The following is an 18,320-nucleotide window of genomic DNA, read 5'->3' as shown; positions in this document are numbered from 1 at the left end:
GGGAGGACCGCTGGGCACCCTGCCCCATCGACGCCACTGCCTCCTGGGAGGCGTCTGAGGCTCAGACCCGGCTGGCCGTGGTGGGCCGAGGGTGCGAACAGGTACTGCTGACGGTGGGGTGACCGCAGCTTTGGCTTCTCCTGCTTCCACGCAGACAGCTGGGAACACGAAATGTTAATGCCTCGGATTCTGTGCCCGAGCCACACTCACCTGGCCTGAACTGGCACTTGGGTGGTTGCAGAAGAGCACCGGAGATCTGCCCCAGAGTAGAGGGCGAGCCGACGTCCTAGGCCCAGGCTCCCAGATGACGGCTATGGATTGGGGCCGCCTGCTCACTGAACCGCATCAATGTCACCCACTCCCAGGGCACAGCGGCAGGGCCCAGGGCAGAGAACGACTCCATCGAGCTGGGATGATGGATCTGTGCTGCCAGGGTGGCAGCAGCCAATGCCCTCGGGCAGCAGGGACAGGGACTGTGGCCTCCTGCTGGCCTTGTCCAAGGTCCTGAGGCAGCCGTGGTGGAGCTGGGAGGCCGCCATCCTTCCTGGTGTCCTAGTCCCAGGTTAGGTGCTTTCAAAAAGGTCCCTGGAGACTGTTGTGGCCCCTTCACATCCCCAGGACTGCTCTTGGAAAAAATGTCTTTTGAAAGACCCTGGCACCAAGAGCAGCCACAACTATGGTGACATAGTTCTGTCATTACATTTTTTGTGTGTATTGGGTGGGTGTGGGGGGGGGGGGGGAGGCAGAAGAGAGGGGCCATCAAGGAGCCTTCTGGGATGCTGATGTTCTACAGTGTGATCTGAGCGGTTCCAGGGAAGTTTAGATTTATAACCCCCCACAAACTGTATTCTTAAGATTTGTGTACCTTAAAATTACACAACAACTTGAAAAATGATCTGGGAGCCCTGAAGTGTCTTCTGCAGGCCTTCCCCACCTACACTGGCTGCTTTTTCCCAAAGAGGTGGCAGGACCTCAGCTGATCAGCACCCAGGGCCTGGCCTGAGCTCTTGTCATTGCGATGCATGGCCACACGCTACACTGGAAACCAGGCAGGCAGTCTTAAGAGTTCCACCAGTCAGGAGAAAGCTTTGCCCAGTGTGTCCCCTCAACTAGACCCATTCGACATCTGGTAACCGACTGACTCACCTTGTCCTTGAAAAACCTTCCATAACTTTCCTCAGTGGACTGAAGTGCTCCTATTTGAGGTTTCTCTAGCTGTAACTCCTAGGAAAAAATGTTTTCTCCTTCAAGCTCCCACACCACCTTATTAATTAATAATGTAATAAACATCTATGGGCCAACTTCCCAGACCAAGAGCTAGAACATTCCTAGTAACTTACGTCCCCTGACTTCCTTCCTTGCCCCACCTGGGGAGGATCAACATCCAGACTTTTGTGTTTTATCATCCCTTTACTTTTTGGTTTGTACTTCATTACATATTTCAAAGGTGTCCATGTGTCCCAGTTTGCTCAAAAAAGTGCCAGTTTGTGGCCCAAATGTAAGGATTTGTGCCCCTTTATACTCTCAAACACATCCCATTAGTTACATGATCACTCAGTATACATGTGTATGTAAGCAGGGTATTGCTTGGTTTTGAACTTTATAATAATGGCATCGTATGGTATGAAGTCGTCGGAGATGTACTTTATTGTTTCTAAGATTTATCCACGTGGTTCTGTGTGGCCATAATTCATTTTCGTTGAATAACATACCCTTGTAAGTATATACACCTTGCGGTGTCTGTGGTGCTGTTTTTGTGTTAGTAGAAACAGAACTGCAGTGAACATTCTGGCATGGGACTTCTGGCGATGGTGGTGGTTCTCCCACGTGCAAGTAGCCCTTGGCCGCAGAACCAGGAGGGAACTGCTGGCTCACGGGGCACGCACAGTCAACTTGACAAGCTAATGCCACCGCATTTGTACATAGCTAACTGTGTAAAGTTAAAGTCAGTAAAGCTAACTGGGCTTTTCTACCACCAGTATCTGCTGTCCTCAGTAGACTGTAAACGCATGATGCGAGGGCGGATTCCTCTCTTTATCTTAGCACTTAGAACAGTGCCTCGAGCTAGTAGGAAGGAGCTCAGCAAATGCTAAGTGCCTGACTGTTCAGGGGGCTGCGGGCTCAGGGCAGACCCATTGCTACGGAGGAAACAACTGAAGGACGTTGCTGATGGCAGGACAGCAGGAGGAGTGGCATTCTGCATGTGCTGGTCCCTGCATTGGCTCCGCACGAAGCAACGTCGTAAGTGTTCTGCTTGCTGGGGGGGTCGCCCGCCTGCACCCAGGCAAGGCACTCTCGCTTCCTTCAACTGAACCAGGTCCTCGGCTCCTCCCTCAGATCTCTGGGGACCAGGCCCACTGAGACAGACACCCACCAAGGTGAAGGCCATGATGTAGAGAACATAGGCCAGGGACCCATCTTCTATTCCTGGCCCTGCCACAAAGAAGCTGGATGACCTTGGGCAAGTCACTAGGTCTCCTTCCTTATCTTGTAAAATGAGTTTGGACAGTGAGAGCCAATTCTTGGAACTTGAGCAATCCTCAGAATCACCCAGGCAGCTTGTTCACAGGGCAGATTCCCAGGCCCTGGACCACCAGAATTGAGGGAGTGGCTCTGGAATGGGAAGTGATACATACATATTTACCTGATAATGAGAAGAATCAGAAATGCTCACCTATGGTGAAAGAACTGGTACACAGGGAGTTATAATAAGCACTCCAAGTCCCAGCTGTCACCTACAGGCAACCGCTTTTAATCATCTATTTTAGATTTTCTGTTGGATTTTTTATTGCTAAGCAATAGGCCAGTTCTTGTTTTATCAACTCCACACACATTACCCGTTGTCCTCCCGCTGTGATGGATGGTCCAGTCACACCCCCACTCCCAGTGGGTCCTGGCACTTTTTTGGAAGCTGCATTTTAACAAGCATTCCAGGTGATTCTGAGCAAGCTGGTCTACCAGCCACACTTTGAGAAGCACCGGCCTAGAGAGCTTTCTTGGTAGATACTGAAGTTCCCTCAGGTCATCTCTTAAGCCCCTGGTTCGTCTGCTTGGCTTCTAGAACTTGCTGACAGACCCTTCCCCCACCTCTGGGAGCTCTGAGAGACTGGGCATGGGAGCCACACTGGCAACCACACGATTCCATGTTTGTAGTGGGTGGAACTGCCCTGCCCTGTCATCTTGCTACCCCATCTCATCTAGTTTCACCTCCTGTCCCCCTGACGCATAATTAGGATGAGCAGATTTCTCCTTTAGGGACTGGCACAGCTCTGGCTCTAGCAGATTGTTGAGCATCTGACTTCTTCCTAACAACCAAGAAGTGGTGTATTCAGACAATAGAACATACAGAACAAGAATGCACACACCAAAACGAAGCTAACAAGGACACAGCCCACACATGTATTGAATGGGAGAAGGCAGGCACATAATACATCCCGCAGGACTCCACCTTTGAAAAATTTAAAACCAGGCAAAATTGAAAAATAAAACGCAACAAATAAAACAGACGAAACATCTACTGGGATAAAGGTCAAGAGAGGGGCTGCCTTTGAGGGTGACAGTGACTGAGGAGCAAGCTTAGGAGGGGCTGGTGATGTTCTATTTTTTCATTGGTGTGTTTACATAGGGTATGTTCACTTTGTGAAAACCGGAGTGGTACCCTTGTAATTCGGGCCCTTTGCTGAATGTGTACATCCTTCTAAGTGTTACCAGTGAAAAGAGGAGGAGGAAAAACTAAGCAGCTCTTTCCTCCTGCCTGAACAAGCCCTTCCCCAGGATGGGTCCAGGCAGGCAGGGGCAGCCAGATGGGGCCCTCATCTGCATGGCTCGGCCTGGGGTGGGAAGGAAGGCTGGTGTCACAGTCACAGTCACCGTCACCATGTTATTTCAGGGCTCCAGCCTGGAACCCCACAGAGCAGAGCAGCCTGCTGGGTCAAGGAAGTGGCTGGAGATGAGGCCCAAGCATATTCTCTGGGAAGGATGACAAGATGCTAGCCAACCAAGACTTGTACGCCATCTTCCCCACCTGCTAGCAGCCAAGCTGTCTGGGGGAGGGTGACGTATGGGCCCCCAGCCCGCCTCCCCAGGCTGCTAGCCAACCCAGTGTAAATATTATTATACTCCTACGCATCTGAAGGACGTTAATTATTAAAACACATGCCACCCAGGGTAGTGCACTGTAATTAGGTTCAAATTAAATTAGCATCCTCTTGTAATTAGGACATCAATAACCACTCTTGAGGCACTAGCTCTCTGGCCCCTCCCTGTTGCTTCCCAACACGGGCTACTTCAAGAAAAGGGGTGCATCGGCTCTTCCTGGAATGCAGACATAATCAAAACCATAAATAAAGTAGAGGCAGTTGCACAAACCCTTCCCTCCACTCCCTACCCCACCTCCCCTACTGGCCCAGACCAGGCAGGGTCTTGGGTGGTAATCCTTCCCTGGTGGCTAGCCTAAACCCTGGGCTCTGATGCATCAGCCTTCAGAGACGGGAAACTTCCAGAGCCTGTCCAGGTTAGCAATGCTGCTCTCCTGTCACCTGCGAGCTTCGACTCTGCCCTCCTCCTCTGTGACATCCCCCTGGTCACTGGGCCGGGCCTCAGCCCCTGTCCTGGAGTACTGCCCACTGCTCCACAGCGGTCGTGCACGCCCCTCGAGCCCGTGGAGACAGGCTTGGCACCCACTGGACCCAGTGTTATGCCGGTAGCTGGCTCTTAATCCAGGCTTGGCGGGTGGGTGGACAGATGGATAATAGGTGCTCAAGAGGTTTTGGTGTTTAAGTGAGAGGTGGATGGGGGAACATGTTTTGTAACTCCAGCGGGGGAAGGAACTCTGAGGGGGGTTTTTGGTGCTACTTGTGCAAGTGCTGATGCTGACTGGTCTCGACTACAGGCAAAAGGCAAAGCCTCCAAGGCACCCGCACACTCTGAGTGCCCCCCGAGATTGGGCATGCTGGGTGCCTGGCTCGGCTCGGCTCGCCTCAGTCCCACCCCACCACGACAGACCCCAGGAACTCAACAGACACTAAGAGGAAGTGGCAGCAGCGTCCTCAGGCCTGGTGAATGGTTTGACCTTTGTCTAAACCAGACTTGCAAGAGAAGAAAAGAAGTGGGAAGGTTCGGGCATCATTTCAATTGCAGAACCATGGAGGGTTTATCCTTGGGCACAGATGTAACCAAGGCAACTGTGGAGACAGTGAGATGATTTCAGACCCTTTTACAAAAGGGCGGGCTGGCACCTCACCCCTCTGCTGATTGTGCTCCCGGGTAACACACGCCGATCCAGCTCTCGACCATACCAGGAGGTAGAAAAATGGGTGAGATGGGCATTGTCTTCTCCATGACAAACCTCCATGATGCAGGAGAAGAAAATGTGGCACCACGGGGAGTGGGCTTACCTGCTGGGGCAGGACAGCTTCTCCAGGAGTGGGGACAGACGGGGACATTCACACTCCCGCTGACTTCTCAGGCCCCATCACAGGCTGTACAAAGTCATGGGAAACAGCTGGTAGTGGTGACCTCCTCGTCACACAGCTTTCTCTCCCTGGCACTCCCTGAGCAGCATAACAGGCTCCTCACTGCACACCACAGGGGCTGCTCTCAAGCCTCCCTCCTCCCTCAGGGGCTAGGAGCAGCCTGGGTCTTCTGAGCTCTGTGGCCAGCTCCACCTGGGGATAACCTCATTAAGTCAAACAGAGCAAACACTAATAACCTTGAGACCCAGGATCTCCTCAGCAGACAGCCATGACTCCTCTTGGACCCAACCTGGTCTTCCAGCTCCATTTGCCAATGAACACACATTGTGGAGGGAGCTGGGCAGGCACCGGGCCCCCACTCTTACCCCTTGTTGTGCCAGCCTGTGTGGCGTTAGCCTTTTACCCCAGCCACAGCAGGAGAGGGGAAGAGTCCCCTCTGGCTCCCGCTGGGGCTCTGGCAGAACTTGGCAAAGGACAGGACTAGTGACTCTCTGCAGGGGACCGGTTAAGACTGAGCCTGGCCTTCCATGTGTGGCCGGTCCTGGGCACTGCTTGCCAAGCTGCTCTAAATCTCCACGGCCCTTGAGGGCAGCCATGTGCAGCAGGGGCCTGGACTGATGCATTAAAATAGGAGATCTCCAGCCTTCTGCATGATGGTCATGGTGCCATCATGCCTCCTGGGCCCCAGGAGTTGCCCATGACTCTGAAGAATGGCCCTGCTTTCCGGGCTGGCTGTGATTCCAGAGCTGTGGCCAGGGATGTGGATGACTACGTCGGGGGTCGTTCACGTGCCCAAGTCTCCTCCTGTGGGGGCTGCCGAGATTCCAGGCTCTGGGCTCCACCATGACCAATAAGGACTGCAGACAGCAGGTACTATTTTATTGGGCCTCAAAAGCTTTAAATACAGAAGTGGGGAGGGCTGGTAGGGGGCAGATGTAGACAGGCTGGCATTTGAGAATGGACGTATCAGAGGAATCACATAATCAACAGCCGGACAGAGAACTGGGAAGAAGGGCCATCTGGGACGGAAGTGGGGTACCAGCAGGCAGCTGGCTTTGGGTGTCAGGGTCACGCCCTATGTTAGGACAAAGTCTTTCATGTTTCTTCCTGATTTGCGGACAACTTTTTAAAAAAAACAAACCTCCGAATAAAAACACAAAATCAGCTGGGAGAGACTGTGGATGGCAGTGCCTGTCATCTCAGAAGACAATGGCCTGCCTCCTGAAAGCCTCGGGTTCACCCACCCCACCCCCAGCCCAGATGCCGCCCCACGAGACATTTCCATACACTGAAGCAAAGCTGGACCCAATCTACACCCCTGATCTGGGGTCTGGAGCTGAAAACACCCTCCCTGCAGAGGAGGAGGTACTGGTGTGAGCGGGCTGAGGGCCAGACCCGATTCCCTCCTTAGCGGCTGTAGCCAAACTCATCAGCGTCATCGGCCCGGAAGTCCCCATAGCGCCACAGGTTCAGCTGTGAGAAGACAGAAAGCGACTGTCAGGGAGGTGGGCCCTGCTAAGCTGCTTTCCTCAGCTCCTCCCTGGAGACCCAGAGGCGAAAACTCACCCTAGCACTCTTGGCTGACTCCTGGGCGTTCAGGTACTCTGTGATCTGGAGGGACAAGGGAAGAAAGGGAGGTCACAAAGTGGGTATTTGCAACTGAGCAGCAAGAATGACCCTGGAGACTGCCCAGGTCTGGTCTGCACCACTCTCCTGCTCAGTGGATCACCAGCTCCCTGAGAATAAGGTTCAAAGTGCACCATCACACTGGCCTCCTTGCTGTTCCTTGACTCTGTGCTGGCTGTTCTGTCTGCCTGAAATGCTCTTCCCCTCAGGTCTACTTGGCTACCTATCCTGCTCCTTCAGGTCTTTGGTAAAGCATCACCTTCTTAATGAAGCCTCAATGAAAGCCTAATGAAATGACCCCATGGAAAATTCCAATCACCTCTTCCCGCACACTCCTGATATCCTTTATTTCTATCTTCTCTTTTTCCATTGCATTTATCTCCTAACATTCAATTTCATTCATCTAGTTGCTGTTTTTGTCAACTCATGCTTGAATGGAGGCTCCACAGGGCAGAAATGGTGCCTCTTGTTCATGGAGATATGTAGGCCCTCCATAAATGCTTGTTGAATGAATGAATGAATGAATGAATGAGTGAACACACGTAGAGTGTTTATCTCAGATGCTGGGCAAAGGAATGTTCTAGACACCAGAGACATTATGGGTAGCTTCACAGGGGAGACAGGGAGATCTCAAAATTCTATAGGGAAACTTACACTAACTCCCAGGGCAATCTCAAGACACCGGGAGTCTCTAGTGAGAGGACTAAGGGTGTCACACTTCTGTCCACAGACATGGTAGCAATTCACAGTGGGGTCTTGTTCCAAATGAATTACAGCCCTGTATGACCAGTGCCACGGACTCAGAGGGGGAGAAAAAGAGGCCTGGGAAAAGGCGAAGCAACGGGCACAACGGAGAGGGAACGCTCGTTTGAGCGCCACTGGCTCTCATCCCTCCTCTCAGCTGGGTGCTGCACGAGGGCACACGCTTCCCACCAGCCTATCCTGACTTGAGAGGTGCCCTTCCCAACTCCCAGCAAGTGCAGGTAGTTCCTAGGTGCCCACCAGCCCCTCATGGTTTGCCCCGTGAAGCCAGCATGGCTGGGGGCGCTCAACTCATCTCATGATCAGAGGTCTCAGGCCGGGCTCCAAGCCCTGGGGGCTGTTCAGACTGGCTGGAGGGCTGGAGGGGCAGAGTCCCTCGGGGCCCCATCCCAGCCGAGCCTGGCTTCAGGTGGCCCTGTGTGCAAGGAGCTGGCTACGGACCCGGCAGGGTATGGGAGAGGGAAGTGAGAAAGGGAGAGGCAGTGACAGGCTATGGACCTCCGGCACCCTTGGCAAGGCCTTCCAGCCTGCCCCCTAGAGGCACATGCACAGGGACAACCCCCCCCCCCCCCCCCCCCCCCCCCGGCTCAAATTTACCGCTGCATTCTCAGCCAAGCCTGCAGCCAATTAATTTGGGATGTAATTAGCTTTTTTTTTTTTTTTTTAAAAACTCCAACAAACCCAAATCCATTATCTTTCCCCAGCAGGAGCAGCAAGATGGAGGGTCCCCTGCTCCCTCACCGGCTGTTGGTGCAGCCCCCAGCCCCTCTGTGACGGTAGTGGGGAGGCATTAGGAGCCTGCCCCTATGCTGGTAGCCCACCTCCACATCACGTACCACTTTCTGGAACTGTTTCTCCTTGCGCACCTCCACCATGACCAGTCCCTCCTTCACCAAGCCCAGCCCCACATCCCCCTTGGAATCAGCAAACTGCAGGGTGACGTGAGGGCAGCCAGCGCTCAGGTGTTCCACGTTGAGCAGGCACTGAGTGTTCTGGATATCCCGCACCACACTGTCCACGGCGTCTGTTCGAGCGTCCTCCTGGGGCAGAGTTGCATGCAGATAAATGGGAGAGAGAAGTGCAAACTTGAAAGATAGCCACGTGGACCCCAGGTCCTGCTCATGGACCTCCTCCAAGCAAGTGTCCAGCAGGTGCCAGCATCTCATTCCCTGCTCAGATCCTAACAAGGAAGGAAACAGCCTTGGGATACAAAGTGCCCCCTCTCCTGATCTTGTCCTTTCCCTCCCTGCCACGCCTCCTGCATACATCCCATCCCTGTCCCCCACCCCAGTACCGTGCCCACCTGCCTTGTGTCTCGGAGAAAAAGTGGCTTTTGACCATCCCCAACTAACCTCCACTGGCCACCCTGGCTCCCGTCATCCCCCACCTCTGCAGGACTGTGCTCCAGCATACCAACCCCACACAGTCCCTGCTCTGGTGCATTCACTGGCCTCTCAGGCTCTCTCCACACTCACATCTCCCTCCCCCCAGAGACGGCCCCTTGACCTATTTTGTCACCCTCTTCTCCTACTGTTTCTCTTCTGCCCTTCAGCAAATTTCATGAAAAGGCAGGAAATGTTCTATGGCGCAAATTCCTGACCCTACTGTTTGCTCCTCAGCACCCTGCATCTGGCGGCAGCTCCAACCAGGCTTTCAGACTGCTCGCTCTGAGCACCAGGGACCTCCCTCGGTGCCAGAGCCAAGGGTACCCGCCAAGCCTGAGCCTGACCTCCCTGGGGAGCTGGACACTGCAGACCAGCTCCCTGCTTCTGGGAACTGGGTGGCTCTTGACTCTGAGCACATGTTCTCCTCTCTGGATGCACATTCTGCCTCAGGTTCTTCGTCCCTGGATTGCTGAAGGCTAGCACTTGCCAAGCCTCGCTCTCCTCCCCATCCTGTCTTCCACACGCTCACCCTGTAGGTGCCCATGCTTTTAGCTATGAATCCGCGATTCCAGGGCTTCTTGCTTTCCAAACTGAACACTATCAAGACGCCTGGAGCTCCTACAGCTCCTAATTTCCTCCTTCTCGTCCCCACATCTTGGCCAACAGCAACACAGCCACACATAAGAAATCCAGTCACCTTCTGTTCCTCATTTCCCGCATCCCATCCACAGAGGGCGCTGAGACCTGGCCCTTACGGGCGTGGCCCCGGTTTGGCTGTCACTGTCTCTAGCCTGGATTTCCAAGTTGCTTCCCACTACTCCATCCAGTCTGACAACGCCCCCTGAAGGAACTTTCAGAACCAGATTTGACCACGTCACACCTCTGCTGAAAACCCTTCCCCAACCCCCAGGCCTTTCCCTTCTCATGTCTTGCCACTGCCCACAAGGTCCCTGACTTCCGACTGTGTGGACCAGTCTTTGCCCAAAGTGCCCTGGCCCACCGGGCCCATCCATCTGAAGAACCAGTTTGGACGCTCTGATGCCCCCTCCTCTGTGGCAACTTCCCTCAACTTCCTTGGTCGCTCTCATCTCTCGAGTCCCGTCGCTAACAGACCATTCGTCACTGTTTCCACCTTCTCCTGTCAGTCTGTGAGGGCCGCATCAGTGGCTGAGTGCCACTGGACACGTCCTTTGGAAGGAAGGAAGGAAGGAAGGAAGGAAGGAAGGAAGGAAGGAAGGAAGGAAGGAAGATGTGTAGACTCACGTCCTGGGGCACCTGGATGAAGGCGAAGGCATACTCTGTGGCTTGAGCAGGCAGCACACGAGTGCTGAAGGCAGGTGGCAGGGTACCCAGGCGGGTGGATGGCAGGATCTCTCTCTGTAGAGGACACATCGGGCCAAGAACATCACACACTCGATGCCCCCTTGGCTCTCACAGGACAACTCTGGTGGCTGGGCCTCTGAGAGTTCTAACTCAGGTCCTCCCACGACTTGCTTCCACTCAGCCCTGTGCACAGGCTTGCCCAGTCAGTGACGTCTTGGGGGAACATGCCCCGCTCGCCCCTGCAGTAGGCGGTCGGCCGTGACTCACACCTTCTCACCCTGGGCCCGGTGTTGGCACACCTGGTGGCTCTACAAAAATAATCGGTTTGATAACTGGTATCTAACTAACCTCTACCTCTGTTTTTTTCCAACGCCTTCCCTCTGGGACATGGGTTCCTTGAATATGTTTCCACTGGCCAGGGGGCGCTCTGCTGGGAAAGCACACCTAGACAAGGGGCCCTACAGTCCTGCGACCTGGCAGGACCTCTTCTTTTGTGTATCCCCTGGTGGCAGGTTGGGAGCATGGCCCAACTCTGGGCTGCTGCTAATCGACCCTCAACCTTAGTCCCTGAGGAAAGCAGATGACCATCGTCACGCCTCGGGAGTGGCATGGTTCTGAACTACAACCTTCTCTCCTACTTGCTTTTCCCCAGAGGGAATCCCCCAGAACTGTCGACAGACTCCCAGGTGCAGCCACCTTGTGACTCCCTTCCCAGAAAGCCTTGGTTTGGGGATGTCCTGGGAATTGGCACACAAGCACCTAGTCAAGCCTGAGGACCAGGAACCGTGGGGTGTGGAGGGCCTCCACCGGCCCTTTCTTCAGAGAGGTTGGGCAGAAGATGAGGAACCGTGGGTGTGGCTGGGCACTCATCCGTGGGGCCTGGAAAGGAGACTTCTCAGCTCTCAAAAACCTCTGACCAGAGACATCAGTTTGGCCCAGTCGCTCAGGGGTCAGTGACTTGTTCCACGAACAGTAGAGATGCCCACATGCTCACTGTTCTATCAGCAAGTGGTTTCACAGCTTCGAGGGACCTTTGAGAGGTCAGAGGGACTTGACCTAGGGGACTACTGTGCTGTATGGCCCTTGACAGCCACCTGGCGCCCCTCCCTTGCCTACTCATCCACTTCCCGGTCTCCCACACTCACATTGCCATAGTCAATGTAGAAGACGTGCACTCTGGCAGGAGACTCGACTTTCTCCACTCGGGCGCGGTACCTGCAATGGCATCGTGGGAAGAGCTCAAGGGAGAGCCCTGAAGAGTCTGGCCTCCCTGGAGCCTCAGTGATAGCAGGGCTGGGATACACCATTTCCCTGCCCAGGGCTCAGAGTGAACACCCAAGGGGGTCACAGAGGGCAGTTCTCAGACTCCACTAAGGCCTAGGCTCGCGGCGCTGTGGCCACCATCTAATGGAATCAGAGCATAGCTGGGAGCAGAGGGAGGGAGAAGGGAGCATGTGAAGCAGATTAATGTGTCCTTGGGGCATAAAGCAACAAGACTAATGACTAGATTGATGTCTGCTGTTTAAACCCAGCACACTAAACAGCAGCTGTAATTAGCCGGCAGATCTGTCTGGGAGGCCGCAGCAGGGAACACATCCAAGTCACTTCGTCACCCAGGGAAAGCCATGGGCCCTACTCTTGGTAGATCAGACGTGAGTGACCTTCCTGCAGCCTGTGAGTGCGCCTGCTCATGTCCCAGACAGCCAGGGTGGAGGGTGGGGTGGCTGATCTGGGCTCACTGAGAACCAGCCTCTGCCCTCACCACCCCACGTGACATCATTTCTCCTGTGTGGGGTAAGGGGAGTGTCAGTCCCAGCCAGCCAGCTAGGGCTCCCCCGACAGGGTTTCCCAGGATTGAGGAGAGATACCACTTCTATACTCCAGAGGCTTGACTGGGCTGCAGGAAAATCACAGGCCCCAGATGGGCTGCAGGCCATGAAGAGGCCCACGCCGGAGAGCTGGCCAAGGTCAACAACCACCGCCCAGTGAAACCAGGTGGCTAAGGCAAATGCCTGAAGTCTACCTGGTAGCTCTGTAGGCCTGTGCCCTGAGGACAGACCTGCAACTGCTCCTGCTTAAGACTCTTTGCTCTGCTCAGGTACAAGTGGCTTACCATTCTCCATCTACAAACTTGGCAATACAGAATTCTCCCCGGCGGGGGGCATAGGAGCCTTCGACAGGAGGGTGGCTGGCGATGTCGTTTCGCATGTTCTCCATCAGCTTCTCTAGCTGGGTGCCTGTAGGGGAGGAAGAGGTAGTGAGACCTGGGCGCCATGTTCTCTAGATGGGGCCGGGGAGCAGGCAGCATGTGGAATTCTGTAGGTCGCCCGTGGCACTGGCTTGCCCCATTCCGTAGGGAAGTCCTCTGTGGCATCTGCTCAAGAGGTTCATGTGGTCTTCAAAAGAGGAACAGGGGCTTGCTGACACCTCAGAGGCACACAGTCTTCCTTCCAACCTCGGCTCTCCAACCTACTGGCCGTGGCAGTGGCAGCCCTCGGGAATGTTCCTTGGGCGGGCTCTGCTTAAGGAGGTGGAGAAAGCATGGGGGTGTGAAGCAAAGCCAACCAGCCTCGTTCTGGGTGGAAGCAGCCCAGCTTAATTCCTACAAGGGCTGGCCCCGGCCTGGGTCACAGAGGTGGTGACTGACAGCAGCCACTCTTTGCTATGTCTCCCAGGGGGAAACACAGAAATGAGGGATGGCCCCCACCCAACCCTGGACAAGGAAAGGGCCTCAGGCTACTCTGACCTCGCTCACCCTGTGAAGTACATGCAAAAGCAAACTTTGGTATTTCCAGGCTGGGGTTCCAAGCTCTCAGCCCAACCCGGGGCCCTCTTCGACTAGGGGAGACAGTCTCCTTCCCTGCCTATCTTACTGAATCCCTTGCTCTTTCCTGCTGGTCCTTCCCAAATCCTGAGTCCCTGCCACTCGTCAGCTGGTCATCACCAGGTTTGGCAACACCTAGGGTCCTCTCAGGTTCCCTCCTTGCTCCTTCCTGTTGTGTCCCCACCCCCCATGCCGCTAAGCACCGGTCCCCAGTGGCTTTACCCTTCCATCCCTCTTGGCCCTGATTCTAGCTCTGCATCAAGCCCCGCCGTGCCCCCTTTGCTCTCTGAGGTGAGGGTAGCTGGGTTCGTGTGGTGTGGGTACAGGATTCTTCTTTCCACCTCCAGGGCCCGAAGCCACACTGTAACAGGTGCCTAACACATGTTGGCTTTTGGCACACTTGTCACAGTTGGCCTTATACGTTCCCTGTCTGGGTTTATGTGTCTGCCACTACACTGTGAGCTCCTTCAGGGCACAGACCATTGCTCACTTGGTTCTGTTTACTCTCTCAAGGTCTAGTAAATCTGCCGCATGGAGGGTGCTTAAGAATTCAACTGTATCGAGGATGCACTCTGCGTAGGCACACAAGGACGTGTCCACTCGTGGGCCTCTGCGTAGCCCACTGTCCCAGCATTCATGAGTCTCGGTTTCAGAACACAGACTTTTGTGAAGAAGCAGTTGCCCTTCCCCCACCCAGCAGTACACCCTCTACACAGACAAATTCCTTCTATATGTGGTCTATTTTTATTTTTTATTTTTTTGCTCCAAGGCAACAGAAGCAGACTTTGCCTCCCGCAAACAGGTCCTTGCACAGAGTCTGGCTGGTCATTTACAGCTAATGGCAATGCTTTCATCATTTCATTAGATCCTTCCTGAAGGCAGGCTTTAATTAAGAGAAGAGAGACAGGGCAAGAGGATGTCCCCTAAGAGAGGATGAAAGGTTTCAGAAGAGGGAGGCTGTACATGCTGAAGTTTATTTTCATGGATTTTTATGGAACCAACTGAGGTCAGGGTTTTCTCTGGAGCCCACTGCAGCCCTCCAGGTGGCGTGCCAACAAGCGCCTCACTCCCTTCTCCAATGTTCCAAGAATACATGGTTTCCCCCTTGTTTCCTTTGGCCGTATTTTCTGCCTTGGCCACCACTTGGTACAGGGTCCTGGCTCCCTACAGCTGCAGAGACAGATGGCAGGGTAGAGGGCATGCACAGGAAGCCTCTGAAATTACAGAGACTATGTGGCCGAAGGCCTTGAACCCTCAAGTTTTGTCCCCTCGAGACTTCAGGACCTGGTCTTATCCAAGGTGGGTCCTACCTCACAGGATGCAGAGGCCAGGTAGAGCCGGCCAGGGAGCTGCTGTCCCTTGGGCAGGGCCTTCTTTGAGTTCCCTTTCCCCTGAGCTTTCTGAGGGCCATCCTTTCTGGCTCCTGTGCTCAGAAACCGATCTCCTTCCTACCCAGGCCACCACTGAAAGACTCCTTTCCTCGTCACACCACCCAGACCTGGCAATGCCAGGCCACTGTGCAGCAGGACTGCAGCTGACCTCAAGGGGAACCTAATCCTGAAGGCTCATCAGCCCATCTCTCCGCCTGCTAGCTTTCCCCCCTCCCAAGTACAGCCAGACGAGGGCTTGGAAAGGTTGGTTTTCCTCGGTGAAATAACATCGCCACAAAAGCAGCTGCCTGGGAAATATCATTAGAGGGGAAGTGGCTGGCATGAGGCTGATGATCTGGAGTGGGCCTGGCAGGGGGCACAGGAGGCCAGGCAGAGCCGTACCCTGCCACCCACAGGACTGCCTTGGGTGCCAGTGACATCTTCGGGCCCCTCTGCTTTGCAAGGATGGGGCTCCTTGGACGCAGAGGCAGCTCTAAAAAGCCTTTTCCTTTGCCCTCAACTAAAATGGTTCCCTGCACAGGCTATCAATGAGAGGAGGGAGGTCAGGGTAGACAGAGCAAATGCAGTGGGGGTAGGAAGTCCATCTAGAGGGGTCACAGGGCCACCACCGTGAGAGTGACCTCTACCGTCCTCTCTGCTCCAGAAGCCTGAGGTTTCTGCAGAGAAGGCCCTGGCCACAGTGTACATCACTTGAAGGCAGGAGGAAGGAGGATGGAGAGAGAGGGTCCTTCAGAAAGATTGCCCGGGGATGACTTCCCTAGAGCGCCGCCTGTTTCCATGGCAACTGACTACCACTCAGGGCTATGGTAACCTCTAGAGAAGGAGAAGCCCCAGAGAAAAAAAGCCCAGGCTCCTCTCCTCCCGCTGCCTTCCCAAGGAAGCTGAGGGGGAGGAGGGCCAAGTGAAGCTGGTTTGTGCTTCCTGACCACACATAGAGACAATCTGTTCTTTGCTTCCTGATACACTCCGAGGGCTACAAATCCCCACGCCCAGCCCAGCCAGGAGTGTCCGAGAGCAAAACAATTTCCTGAGCATCTCCAAATACCACCTAGACAAGACAGGCTACCTCACCAGCCCTCAGAGGACCTGCTTGGCCTTGCCCATGCCAGGGCTCACTGGCAGTGCATGTAATGAGCCCCAGAGCAGCGCACAGGGCCCGGGGGATGGGGAGCAGCCACAGACTGGGAGAGGTCCCCGGAACGTGTGGGCTGTGACCCTCCCTCCCACTGAGCAGAGTGGGTTCTGGAGGTAGCATACTCACCGGTCTCCACATCCTGCACGTAGAAATGCAGGTCGTCAGTGATCTCCGTCACAAACACGGGCTTGTAGCTGGCCGAGCGCTCCTTCTCCTCTAGCACGGGCGCTACCTCCTCCACGGGCTGCTCCTCATAGTGGGCCCAGACCTGCATATGCGGGCAGCAAAGGGTGGGGGGTGGGAGGTTTAGAAGTGAAGCCAGAAAAAACGCAGGAAAAGGTCTTTGGGCAAGTGGGGTCACCCCTGGGGTGAAGGAGTGCGGAGGTCATCACAGGGCACTCACGTCACACTGGCCTGAGTCCCTAGACCTCTCGTATGTCTGAGTGGGTAAGGAGAGTACTCTGAAATTCTTCTGATTGATCAGCTCTCAAATTCTGGCAGGTGTCAGAAGCAACTGGGTAGCTTATTAAAAATGCTGGTCCCTGGGTCCCAATGCACGTATGTCAAGTTAGGGTCTGTTGTAACTGCACCCAGAGAAAGTGAAGCAAACCAAAGCAGACTCCCAGGCAATCCTCATGCAAACCAGAGCGTGAGAACCTTGGTGTCGCAGTGGTTCTGGGACCCCACTTCCCTCTCTGACATCACTCAGTAGGGGTCACTCTGAACTCTTGAGGCCTTCGCACCGCCCAGGGCCATGGCACTCCAAAGCTCTCCAAGTGACAGCCCCGGGCCACGGAGGGGAGGGCTTGTCACTGTTCAGGAATGCCTTGCCTCAGCAACTTCTGTGTCCTCACCTCAAGCAGGTTGCTCTGACCCCAGCTCAGAAGCTGGGCCACTCCCCTCCACCCTCGCCTTTCTCCTCCTCCCCTGGCCCTGCACTGTCAGGGCTGCAGCGGCTCAGAAGCTGATTCGATGTGACAGTGCATCAAGTCCGATCCCGCGGCCAGGAGATTATCCCGGTAGTGAAGCCTGTCAGAGCAGGAGAGGGCGGGGCTGTCCAGTTGAGCAGCAAGAAGGGGGTGAGGGACTGGACCACACACGGAGTCCCACAGTCACACAAGAACAGGGGGTAATAAAAGTATTAGCCAAAACATACATGCTTACTAGGTGCCAGGCGCCATTCTAAACATTCTCCAAGTATTAATTCCTTTAATCCGTACGACAACCCTTTGAGTAAGTATTAACATTACCCTGTTTTAGAAAGGAGGGACCAGAGGCACCCAGGCTTGCTAGAAGTAGCAGGACCAGGATCTGAACCTGGACACCCAGGTGCTAGAGATCTTCAAGCTTCAAGGTCCTCAAGGGGACATTTTGGCATTGACCGGGCCTCTAGACACAGAGGGAAAGGTTGTAGGTGGGAGATGTGGGCTCTTGTCCTTCAATTTGCTGTTTGACTTCAGTCAAGCCACAGACCTCCTGCATCTCCTTTTCTTCCTTGCAAGAGGGAAGAGGCCCCTGGAACCTGTGGGCTGTGCCACATGACCGCAGAATCACTCAGCTGACCTGCGGATCCCTGGATGGCACGAGGAAGCAGCCCAAGGACAGGGATGTCTGAATTACTGAACCTTCTTGGGTCCCACCTGCAGAGGCTACGCTCCTGCCTCTCATGCGGTGCGAGCACTCTTCCACTGGAAGGGGACACTGAGGACCAGGGCCCTGAGAACTGGAATGAGCAACAGGGGCTGAGCCCGAGGGAGGCTGCCAGGGAACGGCCGAGGGGGATGGGAGAGACGTCACCCGGGCCCAAACCTCGGCCAGCCACACGCAGTAGTGCCCTTGCCTTCTGCCATCTGAGGTCAGACTCTAACCCAAACAGGTCTCCCCTCTCACTCTCTCCCAGCACCAGTCCCGGCGCAGCTGCCCCCTTAATCCCTGGCATCTGGACACCTCTGCTTTCCACGTGCCGAGGACTGGTGGCCACGGGAAAGGAGGCAGAGAGCAGGACTTCAACTCAGTCAGATCAGAGACTCCTGGCCCAAGGGCGTCTCTAGCCTTCGGACTTCCCTGTGAAAGGGCCTCTCCCATTGGAGGCCATGGCACAGACTGCTGGGAGCACTCTGGGGGACCACCCACGGTTACTTCCCGTTCCAAGGCCCACATCCTGTTGAGGTAGACTTTCTCTCTGGGCCCTGCTAGGGGAAAGTTCCCCAGGGGGGTGACGACTCAGTCAGTCCTAGCCTCTCTGGGACCTCTGCAGCTCGAGGACCGACGGGACTCTCACTGAGACACAGGACTGTCAGTACTGCCTCAACTAGCTGAAGCCAAGTGCCGCCTCCCCCCACCAGCCAGTACCTACCCTCCCTCCAACCCCTCAGCCTTCCTTCTGCCCCACCCCCAGGC

The 18,320-nt window shown here is 54.9% G+C and overlaps 1 protein-coding gene across 2 annotated transcripts in view; it reads right to left on the bottom strand.

The window, feature by feature from the left end:
• Positions 1-6,332: 6,332 nt before the first annotated feature.
• The window catches only part of SND1 (staphylococcal nuclease and tudor domain containing 1), a 423,196-nt gene continuing 411,208 nt past the window's right edge, over positions 6,333-18,320 (bottom strand). For both annotated transcript variants that reach the window (XM_042923831.1, XM_042923837.1), the window contains 7 exons: positions 16,047-16,188; positions 12,684-12,807; positions 11,716-11,785; positions 10,511-10,624; positions 8,699-8,902; positions 7,041-7,085; positions 6,333-6,947 (listed from right to left, as the gene is read on the bottom strand). In XM_042923831.1, coding sequence (XP_042779765.1) covers positions 6,882-6,947; positions 7,041-7,085; positions 8,699-8,902; positions 10,511-10,624; positions 11,716-11,785; positions 12,684-12,807; positions 16,047-16,188 — 765 coding nt within the window. In that variant the 3' untranslated portion in view covers positions 6,333-6,881. The remainder of the gene's footprint in view (positions 6,948-7,040; positions 7,086-8,698; positions 8,903-10,510; positions 10,625-11,715; positions 11,786-12,683; positions 12,808-16,046; positions 16,189-18,320) is intronic.

This window comes from Panthera leo, chromosome A2 (assembly GCF_018350215.1).
Source record: "Panthera leo isolate Ple1 chromosome A2, P.leo_Ple1_pat1.1, whole genome shotgun sequence".
In the NCBI taxonomy this organism is placed as follows: domain Eukaryota; kingdom Metazoa; phylum Chordata; class Mammalia; order Carnivora; family Felidae; genus Panthera; species Panthera leo.
Note: the sequence above shows the minus strand (reverse complement) of the source record. Positions and strands in the feature narration are given on the sequence as shown.